The following is a 14,418-nucleotide window of genomic DNA, read 5'->3' as shown; positions in this document are numbered from 1 at the left end:
AGCAATATAATCCAAACAAGCCTGCGAAATATGGCCTTCTGTTCAAGTCGGTAAACGCCAGCAGATTCCCATACACATTTACGGCATCGGTGTATTCAGGTAAACTGAAAGAGCCATTTTATTTTTACGTTCGTGGAACAGAAGAAGTGGTAAAAGGAATAGTGATGAGCCTGGAACAACACGGTGACCTTCAAGGTCAGAATATTTCGTATGACCGCTTGTATACCTCCATACCACTAGCGCAGTGGTTGCTTGACAGGGGTATAACGTCAGTGGGAACCCTCAACGCTATACGTCAGAGGCGTGCAACATACGGCCCGCGGGCCAAAGCACGGCCGCGGTACCCATTTACGTGGCCCGCACATTCTTCAAGTAGCCCATTATTTTTAAATACTTTTCACTGTTAGATCGGAGGATATTGTTATTTGTAACGTCATCATTAGCATTATTGACTTTTAGCATTATTACATCATTAGCATTATTGTTGCGTCATTTGTAAGCGTTGTAAAAAACCGCCTTGTTCTTCTGGCAATGATTCAGTAACATAAATCTTACTTTATGGGTGCAGTGTGGTGAATATATTAATATGTATTCTACAAAAAGCTTAGCATAGTAAAAACGTCTACAAGTAAGAAAAGGAAGGTTGATTATGAAAGGCGGAAGTTCAACAATGAGTGGTGTATAAATTACTTCGTTGTTGAAACACAATCAAGATGTTGTTTGCCTGATTTGTCAAAACTCTATAGCAGTAATGAAAGAGTAGGCTACAATATCAAGCGATTACACAAATCTAGAAAATCACGCTAAAAAATGATCTCTCTTTTAAGAAGCACATACTGCTGTGAGCAGTTCTTTTAAGAAATGAAGCTGTTCAAGACAAAATGCAGGAATCAGCTTACAGATGAGCACTTGTCAAGTCAACTTCGAGTTGCCACTTCTTCTGTCAAAGCTGACATTGGCAAGACCTCTGGACAGAGAAGATATCAGACATCTCATTGATCACTCACTCAATGTGTAACTTGATTGTGTGTACTTTTCCATTAAATAAATTGTTCATATAAATTCATGTGTTATTCGATAGACTGGCCCTCAGCATCATTATAATTGTACGTTGTGGCCCATTGCGATAAACAGTTGCACGCCCCTGCTATACGTAGAGGAATACCCCTGGAAGTGAAGCAAGTGAGTGGTAGGGAAGAATATTCCTACGAAATTTATTGGCAGACGAGTGAGGCTGATCTCAGCCTACATTCTTCTGTAGTAAAAACGAAGAGTTCTGGCATGCGGAATTTGTTGATGTTGACGACCATGCAACCTCTATTGGGGATTACCAAGGATGTTGGCAAAAAGAAGCCAGGCTTGTATAAGCTTTACGGCTTCACAAAGGGTGGCACCGATATCATCGACCAAAGGATGGGTTCATTCACGTGCAAAGCGAAGACCCCACGATGGACAACTATTGCGTTTGCTTATTTTTTAGATACTTGCTGCGTCAACGTATCTACAGTTTTAGCACTAAATGAAGGGACTGATCCACGCAAGCGAAAATCCTTCGACTTCGGTTGGGAACTTGCCATGGAACTCGTGAAGCTATTCGTAAAGTCGCGATCTCTCCAGGGCCTGAATTATCACACCATACATAAGATTGAAGCAGTAGTAGAGAAACAACCTTCAACAACCCCTATATCAACTCCAAGCGGCAGAAGGGCCACCCTGCCTCAACTATCGTCGACACGACGTATGCAAACACGCTATTATGGGAGAAGGTGCCAAAGCCAGAATAAATAAACTACCAGGCCCGTAACTAGCTTGGAGCAGCAGGGGGGGCAAAAAGTATTCTAGAGGGGGCCCAACTTTTACTTTCCGTATCATGTACGAAAACGACGTTTGTACACAATGTGGGTATATTTACGCAAGAACATTAATCGTAGGCCTAATTCAACGTTTACATTAGACTAGTTTATCATAGAACCAGTCAGTGGCGTAGCCAGGAATTTTGAAAGGGGGGTGGGGGTTGACGGCAGAGATATCTAGACACCGGGATGCGAAACTTGTTTTAGCTGCATACAATCGTAGGGCTAGAGGTGGAAAAATAATATATCAAAAATTACTCTCTAATGCGAATAAACTAGATTCATAACCTTAATAGAAGCACTATGCTGAAGCTGACATGAAAAACCAAAACCAGAATATTAGGAAATAAGATGGTATGCCGGAGTTTTTATTTATAACTAGAGCATGATTAATGTACACATACAAATTGAAGATGAGACAAGAACGATACTGTAGACTGCAAACTACTAGGAAATAAGATGGTTTTATTCTAGGATATAAGCATTCCGCAATTGAACAATCATTTTAAACCAAGCAAAGTTTTCTCAAAACTAACAGATAACTTAGGATTATAGAATCCCTTGTGAACTCTACAGGGCAGCAGAAAGTTTGTCTGAAACTATGAGGAGCTAACTAAGCCATCGTAGATATGCGTGGGCTGACAAACAAAAAGTCAGTGGCACAGAAGCGATGACAACAAGGCAACACAGCACGTAGAAGATACAATGCGGGACGGAGGTTTCCGTACAGTAGGCTACAACACTATGGACTACGATTTCTATACGGCGTTTCGTGTACCAATAAACAACAACGTGTCATAAGCAATTAAGCATTAACATCGGTTCAAATATTTACAACCTGAATCAGCATAAATATGATTAACCGTCACTAGTTGCGAACGGCAAAAAATAACTCACTCGTCGGGCTCCTCTTTCCAGGACGAAACCATCAAAAATGAAATAAATTTCTCTTGTTACTAGCCTTTATAGTAGGCTGACACAAGGTCAAGAAAGGCGCTAGAGCGCCAGTCACTAGATACAGTAGAATTCGCCTATAGTGACACCTGAAGGGACCGCGGAAAAAGTGTCACTATAAGCGAAGTGTCACTATAGACGAATGATGACGTCGTTGATAACGTCACTTGTGCACTGTGCAGTATCTGCGCATCCCATGTTGGTTTAATTCAAACCCAGTCAGCAAATCAATCCTTTATGGTTCAACCTCTGCATACGTTAAATCAATGTAAAAAGATGGATTTGCTGGCTGGGAACTGGCGAATGCTGATAAGGACAAAATGTGATTCCAACTTAAACTGGAAATACACCGTAAAGTGTCCTTATATGGAAATTTTTGAGCCCAAGGGACAGAAATGTGGTGTCACTGTAAGCAAAGTGTTCTTATACACGAAGTCACTATAGGCGAAGTCATTTCTATGCAAAACATATGGTTTGCAAACGGGACTTTGCAACAGGTGTCACTATAGGCGAAGTGTCACTATAGGCGAATTCTACTGTAGCAGATAATCTAAACATGGCTGTTACAGGGATAGCTTGCTATACAACACGGTGATGCACAGTGCTGATCATGGAATACGTTGATGAGTTGATCAACAAACGGCATCAGTCCAAAATTATTAAAAAAAAAAGGTAAACAGCATTAAATTAACAAGCGCAACAATGAACGATGGCGAACATATTAAGCAAATTCTGCATAGTTTCCGACAAACCAATGGCATGAGCATTGAGCAACAGCACACACAAACGAAGAACAAGGATTTAAAAAGGTCAGAAGGAAAGAAAGTCAGATTGCGCGTCTGCTTTGGGCAAGACTCTACAGTCTACACAAAGCAACTCTCGCTCGAACGAAACTATCCCGTCGTTGATGGCTAGCAATAGCTCCACAGGCATTAGTGACTTCCTCAATGAGGCATTCCACAGCCTGAGTATGGGCAGGAAAATGCGGGCATTCAAACTTTTTGTTTGTCAAACTCTTCAGTTAATCCAAGGTAACGTGTGAAAACAAGTGTTGCTGTTCCCAACACAGCAGCTTCTTCTTGACTGATACCCCGAGTTGCAACACTTCCTTCGCAACTGTTGGAAGTGGAAGTCGCATATTTGATGTCCTGAAAATTTTAAACATACCTTGTCTATTCCTATGTCAATAACCAGTTACAAAGTTGAAATAATATTAGCAATTGACAAAATACTTTAACATTAAACGAAACAATCAGGTTTAAAAATTATTAAAAATAAATACATGGTTTACACAAGCAGCAAAAGACAGCAGAAGTTTTAAAGTGGGTGCAGCATTAACCTGAACATTATTAGAGCAAAAAATCTGAAAAGATATGTGAGAACTCACTTTTTTGTAAACTCTTTTTTGAAGAGTTGTTGACATTGTCTTTTTGTCAAGAAGCCCAATTTGATATAGAAGTGCTTCTACCCATGATGATATTATTGGGAGAGGACAAACTTCAGTTCTTTTGGGAATGCGGTCTTCCTCAAGACAAATACATCAAATGTGAGCTCCTCATTGAGTCCCTACAAATACACATACAGACAAGCTGATATTACACAACGACATTTTAAAAAGCTTATCCAATTTGTAGCCTAATTGAAAGTGTTGCACTTTTGCCTGTGAAATCCACTTTGTCAAAAATACTATCGCTGATGACTGAATACCTGATTCTACTAGCATGTGATGATATAAGTTAACACAACAGCAGATGATAACAAGTAGGCTGACATCTTTTGAAAAGAAAATAATTAACCTTTTTTCCAGATTCCTAAAAAACTATTTCATTATGAGGACTCTATCTCTGTACACGTGCGATTAATTTTAAACCTTTAAAGTTCTAAAAACTGTCTGCTGGTTGGCTTTATATGGTATTTATTCATGATGGCTATATCGACGGTCGAAAACAAGAAAGTCGTAAACTTTGTGACATTTTGAGAAATTCCCTTTTTTGCATTTTCAAACCCTATGCACTTAGGGCTATCTACTACTATTTTACTACAATAGTTACAGACATTAATGCTCAAAGTAAAAGAATTAATAAAATTCAAAAAAAGAAAAAAAAGGTGTTTTTTTGGTCCTTTACTCCAAAGTGTAAAAATGCACTTACGACTTTTTTGTTTTCGACCGTCGATATGTTCACATTTAATATTTTAACACCTTCCTTACATCCATGTAAAAAATACCAGTTAATCTATGTTTCATGTCACGATCAAGCTTGAATAAAACCTGTCAGAGAAAACGTAATAAGGTAGGCTACTTCAGTACGGTAGCCTATTACCTTCAACAAAGTTCAGAATGCAAGGACATCTCACGTAGTGTTGGTAAATTAACATTGAGAAGCTCCTTGAAGGGTCCAATAGCAGAAGAGCTTTCCATGCTTTTTAGCCAATTCTCTTTTTAGAACTTTTATGCATGGTTTATCAATTAACAGCACTGCCAAGAACAACATCAGCTTTATGAACTGAAGATAATATGTGAAGACTGAAGAAATTGATATATCATTTTATGAAGAAAAAAGATACAGTGTACACTGACTGACTGAAGTACACACATACAGAAAACTAAGACTTTAATTCCTGCAAACTTAGTTGTCTACGTTTACCGCAATACTATTAACTTTATTACTGTCATTGTCAAAGCTACATATCAACATATCGTAATATAGAAATGTCAGAATGACGAACAGCAACTTATCAGAATAAGCAGTTTTTATTCCAGAAGACATGACCATTCCGAATTTTGCTTTACACAATTTTGAAAACCTAGCCTGAATGATTAATTATAACATAAAATCATACCAAACAGTTAGCTTTCTCATGATCACAACTCGCTGGAAAACCTTTGAGAAGGCCATCACAGACAGCAATCGCGCACGCGTGCGTGTGGCACACACCACATTTGCTTTGAATGACCCATTCAAAGTGCGTTATTTGGGTCACATGATTGATGCGTTGTGTTGGCATTTTTGGTGGAATCATACTTATGCGAAATTGCTGACGAGTTTGCTCTTTTTTCTTTTTCACGCCGCCCTACGGTTGTATGAGAGAATGATCCATACGTAAGAAGTTTCATATCCGCTACTCTAGAAATCTGTGGTTGACGGCCGACGGGCAAAGACCGACGGCGTCTTCGCCAAAGGCGACACCCAGCAGCGGGGGGTCTGGGGGGCCTCCCCCAGATTATTTTGAAAAATTACTTTGAATTTGGTGCATTCTGAAAGCATTTTCAATAAACATGTGGGTATAAATATTCCTGTAAAATGGTGCTGTCCGGTGGCATAGCAAAAGGATAAGATCATGTTTTCTAGGGCATTTTTCGGTAATAAAGCTAAGTCTCTATGTTTTCTTGTTGCTACTTCCTGGCTGAGATATTTGAATGTTTGGTATTGGCAAAACTCGCTCTTTTAATGCAGTTTCGTTTAAAATTAGGCAAACTTTGTTTTAGAGACAACATTCTACCACACCCTTAAACACACAATGTTTACAATTAAATAACACAAGAAAATTGAGTATAAAACTGAAAAGTCAGCGAACAGAGCTAATTAACATAATTTTTTCCAGGGGGTGCCAACATTTTTGCAGGTGGGGCTTCGCCCCCTCTGCGCCCCCCCTAGTTACGGGCCTGTAAACTACCAAAAAATCGTGGCCAATGTCAATGCTGTGAAAAGCCTTTATGCCCTGCACTTTCCATACGAGTATGTCAAGCTTGCTTTTGCGCAGAATAAAGTATTTGAATAATTGCGGTTTTATAAACTTTGGCTTCAACCACAGCCTAAATAAAACGCGGGGCACAATGAAAGATTTTTCTTTTTTCCTTTCATTAGACAGATAGCTATTTTTACGTTGATTCAACATATCAAGACGTTGAATACTTGTAAACATGCGCGGTTTTGCAATTAGATTGCTTATCAAAATCATCGATCCTTTTTTGTATAAAAAGTTGATCATAAAACTAATCGTAATAGGCCTACTCGATGTAAAATTCAGCATTTTCATATGCTGAAACAGTATTGTATTCATATTTTATAAATCCGTTTTCTATTTAGAAAATATCAATATAATGCGGTTTGAACATAGCTGAATTTTAGCACGGACAAAACGGTTGATTTTATGACTTTTATACAAACAAGGACAGAAGAGAAGTAATCTAATTGCAAACCCGCACATGTTTACACCGTCTTGCGATGTTGAATCCACGTCGAAATTACTCTGATAAATCCGGTGACAAAGCAGCATTATTGAAACATTATGCAAAATTCCACAACAGTGAACTAAAGAAGAAACCAGCTCTTGCAGACTGCTTTGTCGTTATTTTCGCCGAACAACCCAGCAAACAATATTTAGACATCGCTGAAGATAAATGGCTACATAAAATTAAAGCTACCATTTAACATACAAAAATTGATTCGACCAACCACTTAGTCTGTTTTGTTACTCCCATGTCATCAGCAACCTCAGACCCCTGTAGCGTAGATTATTCAACCAAGCCCAATGCCCATTCACACTTTATTCTTTTTGGAGTTATATCAATGTAAATTTATGGCAGTGGACTATAACTTAAATTGCCTTTTTTTTTGTATTCGTCTTGTTGAACGATTGTAATTTACTTGATGGATGATAATGTTCATGTGTTCTTGAATTTTGTACCAGTATAGTGTTGAAAATCGTGGCAGAACACCAGTTTAAGATTTAGACTTGCAGGTTTTGATTTTAATATTATGTAACCATCTATTTAAAATAGAATTTTATGCATGCTGATAATATCGGAGTTTGCTTTATTTGTTCGTTTTACGTACAGTATTTTCAAATTTTCTTTTTTACATGTGCTAGCTGAAGATGCTATTACTATAGCGAAATCGATTCTTACTTAATAAATAACACTAAGAGGTTAGATTGTTGTGCAAATGCCAGCATTTGATGAATGCAAAATAGCAGGTCTACATTTGTTAATAAAGCGTAGGAGTTGCTGTTCTAAGAACCGAGGTCACAAGATCGTAATCCAAATTGGTGTGACGCGCGTTCAGAAATCTCATTACTGCATGTAATTGATGAAGTATTGTTCGTTTAGACAACCAGCGAGCTTATGTTTGAGCGTGGGAAAAGTCATTATTTTGCATGAAAAATAGGGATTCGAATTGAGATTATGTAAAAAATTTTTAGCACAACATTGCAATACATGTTCTTCATTACTCTACCAAAAAATAATGTGTAAACTCACGCTACAATTGCTTTAATCGCAAAATAATCCAAAAGTCATGTCACCTCAACATTTCAACATAAAGAAGCAGTTCTAAAATTCACATAGTTTTAATTTTCGGATATGCTCAGCGTGAATAATTTTACAAAGTGAATCCCAAATTTTAAAACCGTGCCTTAAAAAATAACAGAGATATCACTCCTAAAGCATAAGAAGAATCGACAGCCCTCCCCCAAACTGAACAAGACTCCAGGAGCCCAAGCTTCTAAGTGTTTTCTTTCAGCTTTTCCATCGTCGTCGTCTGAGCTTCTGGGGCCGAGGGTCTATCCTTTTACCACCCCATGAATTGTTTCGTCGAATTTAGCATGTAAGTGTTGGGAATATTAAATATACGGCTTTATGATATTGTCGATGACGAAACCAAAGACCAGATTAAGTTTTTCGTAAGACGATTTATGGCTGATGCAAACCGTGTTTGTTCGTCCCGACGGAACCAAGCGCTCCACCGCACCTTACACCTCCTTTCAAAGCGCCCTAATATCCAGGTGTGCAAATTTGATAAAGGAAAAGGTGTAGCTATTTTAGACAGCGAAGACTATTTTGAAACACTGGACCAAATTGTTCAAGATAAAACCAAATTTATTGAAATCGACGACAATGTTAAAGTACATCCAATAATTTCTAAAGAAAGATCTATTCAATATTATGTTAGAAAATGTTTGAAAAAATTCAATGAAGACATGATAAAATCTCTAATCCCGACTGGAAGTTGCCCTGGAAAATTGTATGGTTTGATCAAAGTACATAAGCCAGGCAATCCCGCGAGACCGGTCGTTTGCATGATTGGCACTCCGGAATATCAACTGGCAAAATTTCTGGACAATATCATAAAGCCGTATACTCCCAACACTTAGCCTACATGCTAAATTCGACGAAACAATTGATGGAAACTACTGTGTATCAAATGAGTGAAGACCTTTTTTGGAACTCCCTCTCTGATTTGCCGTTTTCGCTACCTTTTTAAAGAAATTTGGTTTTCAAAAGTGGGTGGGCCAGGCCCACCCAGAAAATAAAGTAGGTGGGCCCACGTGGTTCCTCCATCTCTGGGTTAACAATAAACCGAATAACAATAAACGAACCGACTGGACAACAACAACAGTGCCGGCTGTTAGGTAAAGGAGTGGCCATCCTGCAACTAAATGTTACAACACTGAAAAAGCGCATGTCATTCCGCCACTACATCCACAGGCTAGGCTATGGTATTGCGTCTTGAAAAGACGTAAAAAAAAGTTTTTCAACAATCGGTTGAACCTCGGAGTCAAAACAAAATTGCATTTTTGGAAAGCAAGCGCTCTAGCCCTTCCGCTATCCCAACGCTTACAAATTGAAACTTGTTAAAACAAAAGCATTATTCTCACCGCTGGAAGTGGTAAGCAACAGAAGATGTGTTTTTCCAGAGGTGGGCGGTATAGTGCGCTACTTTGGTTGGGCAATTGTAGCGGCGCTACATTTTTTCAATGTAGCAGTAGTGGAGAGGCACTAAAAATTGTATGTCATTGCCAGGGCGCGTTGTAATCTCTTGCATGTGGGCATTTGAAAACTGTTGTACGGCTACGGCTCGAAGTCACGTGTATAGTACGCAACCCCACTTGTCCAAATTGAAGCCGTGCTTTCTATTCATGTCAAGAACGAGCAATAAAATTCCAATATTTTCTACCCCAGGCTACGAGTTTATATTTTACTGATAGCTAAAATCACAGTGTTAAACCTTATTCTGGCATAGCCCATGCCACTAAGGTCCACAAATTTGTGATCTTATCTATCCCCTCTAGGTACGGTAGCCTACTTAACAACCATTCAAACCAAAAAGTCGTTTTGAACAGCTTTACTTGAGTTATGAAGCCCGAAAGAAATTTATTAGTTTGACTAGTGTTTCATGGAACACCGGTTGAAAATTAAAATCACTAAAGCTTTGCGTTTGTCTTTCTACAGTTCCTGTCCGAATACCAACTTTGCGCTGATCCAAACAGGCTAAGATATCGCACTGAGTAATACTGAAAGTGAATAAACTGCTGTTGTTTTTGGGAACGTTCAAATATTACGTAACGCCTTCGAGTGGGAGGGAGGGGGGGTTTATGCAAAACGTTACGTTAGCGTCACATCGGGGGTTCAAGCAAAACGTTACGTAACGCTTTCGACCACGGAATGGTAGTTTTTTGTGCTGAATTCGTAGTGAAAAAGCGTTACATGGGGGAGGGGGGGATTGAAAAAAGCGTTACGTTGGCGTTACATGGGGGAGGGGGTCAAAAATTTGGAAAAAAAGCGTTACGTAATATTTGAACGTTCCCTTTTCTAATTTATGGCATCATTGTAAAATTTTGTTTGGTATTCTGTAAGATTATTTTAATGCATGCAGTGCTCCGTGGCTCAAAAAAAGTTAAAAGAAACACTGGACTGGAGGGCAGGTACAAAAAGCAAGAAAATGACATAGAATTACGGTACAGTTGAAGAACAACAAGGTGGAAAAAAAATACTAAATCTTCAAGAATCTAATGCAAGGTACATCAAATAAAAAATTTGGTTTCCAACAATCCAATTAAAAGGATATCTCACACTAAGAAACGAGCAAACTTTGTGTTTTATTTATAGGTCACCACGACAGTGCCCTGATATTTAGCGACAGCGCGAGAGCAGATCGGATCAGTTTATGCCTAGTTTTTTTAGAGCTAAAAGAACGTTCAATAACGTCGGAAATATACAATTTTCAACATCTTGTGGTAGCCTGGTCTTGAGACGTAAGAACGCTTTATAATGCGACATGCCAAGTGTGTACAATTTTTTATTTCACATTTTCAAAACATTTTTAAATTTGCAAAAAGCAACCGAATACCAGAGCTCGCAGTTTTGAAAATATTTTTTTTTTGAAATTTCGGCAATAAAACGTATTGTGCATGAGGTAAAGCTAACCTCTTTACTTCCGTTTAACGTTTTCAAGATGCGTTGCAAAGCAAGTCTTAAGTGATTGTAAAGTTGAACATAAAAACAAAGCAAAATAGATTGGAAAGGAGCAAAGGTTCTGAGACTTTGTTGTTAGCAAACTCATGATTGCATTCTTGTGTGGTGTACAATTGACACAGCACATGTACGTACGATATCTATAACGTCAAAAACATTTTAAGACATTACAGAATATTATTAAATGAAAGAAAATAAAACAAAAATGAAACAAAGTTCAGTAAAGCAACAAATGAGTCTTAGACAACAACAGACGATGAAGACGACTCTAGAAAGATTAAAAATTCAGTTCCCAACCTTGGGGTGTGAAGTGATTTAACTAGAATCCATATTTAAAATGCAAAAGCGCGGTCGACGACATTATGACGCGGTCCATATACTACCATACCTAAACAACGCGAGACTTCTTTAAATTTTGTGCATGTTGTTGGGGTTGTGCTGTTCAGAGATATCACTGACAGAGCTTGGAGAGCAAAACTAACTCTCATCGATACAAAATAGGCGTCAATGCAATTTAGTCTAGCGCAACATCAACAACAAACACGAGACATATTTATGTCGAGCCATTCGACCAAAGTGGCACACCGATCGAGTCATTCGGGCTGCATCATAACGACTCAGTTTGCAAAAAGGAATTTAATTTGAGAATTTTCCTCAACTCCGAGAACTTACATACCAGTTGTAGGGAATCAGATCGAAATTTCTCAAAAAATCTTCCAAATGTTAACAATGACACATTTTCTCTTTCGTTTTAACTTCAGCCTACAGCCAGATTCACTCATAAGGACAAACAATTAAGCTTCTGCAAATTATCTTTAGACGTATCAGATAGTTATTACATTTCATAATTATCAAATCAGTTTCCAACTGTTGTTATAATGATAAATGAACATTTTGCAATTTTAAATTGGTTGATGTTTTGGGATGAAGACCATGTTTCTTTAAAGCAAAATGGAGGGAGGGTGAAAAACTGACAAATTACTTTAAACCAATAGTATATACCCATGACCATCAGTAGTAATGTGGTAATTCAATATCATCATATAAACTTTCATTAGGATCATCCTTGGGTGTGTTAATCATAAAAGCGTCTTCTTCTTGGAATACAACTGAGCATTCTTTTAATATTGAATTTTGAGGAAGTAGACCACGCACCCATGTTAATAATGCCTCATTGGAGGTGTGGTCAGTACAGGCGAGGGCAAACACCGGGCCTTCAACTTTTTCAGTATCTTTATCGACTTGTGCAATTTCGTGAATCTTGCTATCATGATAGCCATCAACAACATCAATTATCGGAAAGAATTCCTCTCTTATCTTATGGACTGGAGAACGATTTGTTTCCCAATTTGTATCATAAAAATCTTCAAACCATTCCTTGGTTGTCAAGATGGTGGTGCGTTGCTTAGGTGGTTTATTAACCATGACTTCTTTTGGGTCAGATCTCATGGTATAATATTGAACTTTCTTTGTTTTAAAAAATGATATGTATGGTCCTTCAATGTAAATCGGCATGGAAGGATCATGCTTGGCGAGAAGGGAGATTTGTTCATCTGTTTGAACACTTACAACGGTGTCAATCTTATCCGCCCCCAACACTTCATCGCACTTTGCTTTATTCACAGAAAAGTTATGATAATGGCAGTCAATGCCTGGGTTCATCTGTCTTAAGCCATAAAATGCCACTTCGATGGGGGTCAACATCTTAAATTCTGCCAGACTTATAGGGAAGGGATTGGAAGCCATTGCTTTAGGATACCAAAACAGCAGTGATCGAGCTGCCCAAGTTGCTGGACTGAACCTACCAAATAAATCTGTTGTTTTATTAAAAAGTTGGTCGTTTGGGATAGCATTCATTTGGTTAATTTTACTAACCAGTCTCACACCAAGAGAATGATCTGCTAGCTTGTCTCCATAAGCAGCTTTAAACCAATGAGTTCTTTTTATACCGGTGTGCTTTCCATCTGGAAAACAGTCCAGTAATTTTAGATATGCCTGAATGTCGGCTTCAACATTAAAGCGTTTTACTGAGTTCAGCAATGTCTGAATAAAGTCTCTGTGCCCACGTTTTGTTGAACCAACTTCTTTAAGCCAAATATCTACAATTTTATAAAATACTCGTTTATTTACATCTTGAATGTCATGGTAGTCAACATCATCCATAAAATCTAAATCATTTTTTGCCTTCTCCGCATAATATTCCAGCAACGCAGAAGTGTATTCCTCATCTTGATGATTAGTCTCTTCAACTTTGCTAACCTTCGATACAAGTTCAGCTTTATCGTGGGATTGAAAGTCTTGTTCTTCTTCAACATTGAATGACTGTTTTGGACTTTGAGATAGCAAATGGTGACTCAAGTAGAAACACCGTTTGGTAACAGCTATACAGTTTTTAGGATGACACAAACTGCTTGAAGAAAAAGGACCTCTACATGCATAACTTCTGATTATCAGAGATAACAGTTTTCGAGATTTTTTAGTATGTAACAAGCTCCTTATGAACTCCCCCATGAATATATCAAGTTTTACAAATGTACCTAAAAACAAAAATTTGTTTTTCATCATTTTTTGAACTTTTTTATAGTAGTGAGGTTCACTTCTTGAAGCTTTAACTCATGGAGCAAATCAGTAGTTTTTAACAAGTGATTCAACATGTGCAGGCATTGTACTGATGAAAAAAAGTGACTAATTTGCTTGCAGGGATAATAATAATAGGTTACCGTACATATCTAGAATTGTTTGTTAACAGCGCAAAAACGATTCATATCTACATTTACTAGTTCAGTTTCAGTTCAGTTTATTTTTTGTTGTTGGCGAAAAAGAAAGCAAAAATATATATACAAAAACACAAATAATTCGCACAACATGGATGGCAGCGAAAGACCAAAAGGTCACCATGAAGTCAGCTACCACCCAAACATTTAAACAAAACACCCAAAAATTAAGAACATTAACACATATAGCACAGTACCAGCACTTTACATAATACATTAACAGTGGAATAACACAGGAGAGCATAAAAAAAAAACTGTGCAGAGAAATAAGCAGATGATATGTTTCAGGAGTGATCATTGTACAAATTCTTTAATGACTTACTAACCTTTGCTTTCTATCATAACACCTGTTTCAGATTAAATTCTTAAACAAAACTGCATTTTATAATGAAGTGCTGAACTGCTGATGCAAACTTGGTGATGAAGATTTTACATTAGATAGAAAGGAAGCCAATACTTGTAACCATTTTCAAAGTCAAATTAAAGCCCTATAAAGCAGTGGCTTTCAGCGTGGGACTGGGAATATTGCCTCACTGGGGCAATTTTCAACAGCATTGTCAACTGGACTATTGTGCTTATTATA

General features: G+C 37.9%; 1 protein-coding gene and 1 long non-coding RNA gene across 2 annotated transcripts; both read right to left on the bottom strand.

Moving 5' to 3' along the window:
- Positions 1 to 3,183: 3,183 nt before the first annotated feature.
- Positions 3,184 to 4,368, bottom strand: LOC145778846 (uncharacterized). Its single transcript, XR_014290477.1, has 2 exons — positions 4,195 to 4,368; positions 3,184 to 3,955 (listed from the first exon to the last, which is right to left on the bottom strand). It is a non-coding gene; the product is annotated as an uncharacterized LOC145778846 (long non-coding RNA).
- Positions 4,369 to 10,881: 6,513 nt separating this feature from the next.
- LOC145778361 (evolutionarily conserved signaling intermediate in Toll pathway, mitochondrial-like) lies at positions 10,882 to 13,601 on the bottom strand. The gene has a single exon (XM_082589835.1). It carries the CDS (start codon positions 13,570 to 13,572, stop codon positions 12,073 to 12,075), a length of 1,500 nt encoding a protein of 499 aa, XP_082445961.1. The 5' UTR covers positions 13,573 to 13,601; the 3' UTR covers positions 10,882 to 12,072.
- Between the last annotated feature and the right edge of the window lie 817 nt (positions 13,602 to 14,418).

This window comes from Aplidium turbinatum, chromosome 10 (genome assembly GCF_918807975.1).
Source record: "Aplidium turbinatum chromosome 10, kaAplTurb1.1, whole genome shotgun sequence".
NCBI classification, from domain to species: domain Eukaryota; kingdom Metazoa; phylum Chordata; class Ascidiacea; order Aplousobranchia; family Polyclinidae; genus Aplidium; species Aplidium turbinatum.
Note: the sequence above shows the minus strand (reverse complement) of the source record. Positions and strands in the feature narration are given on the sequence as shown.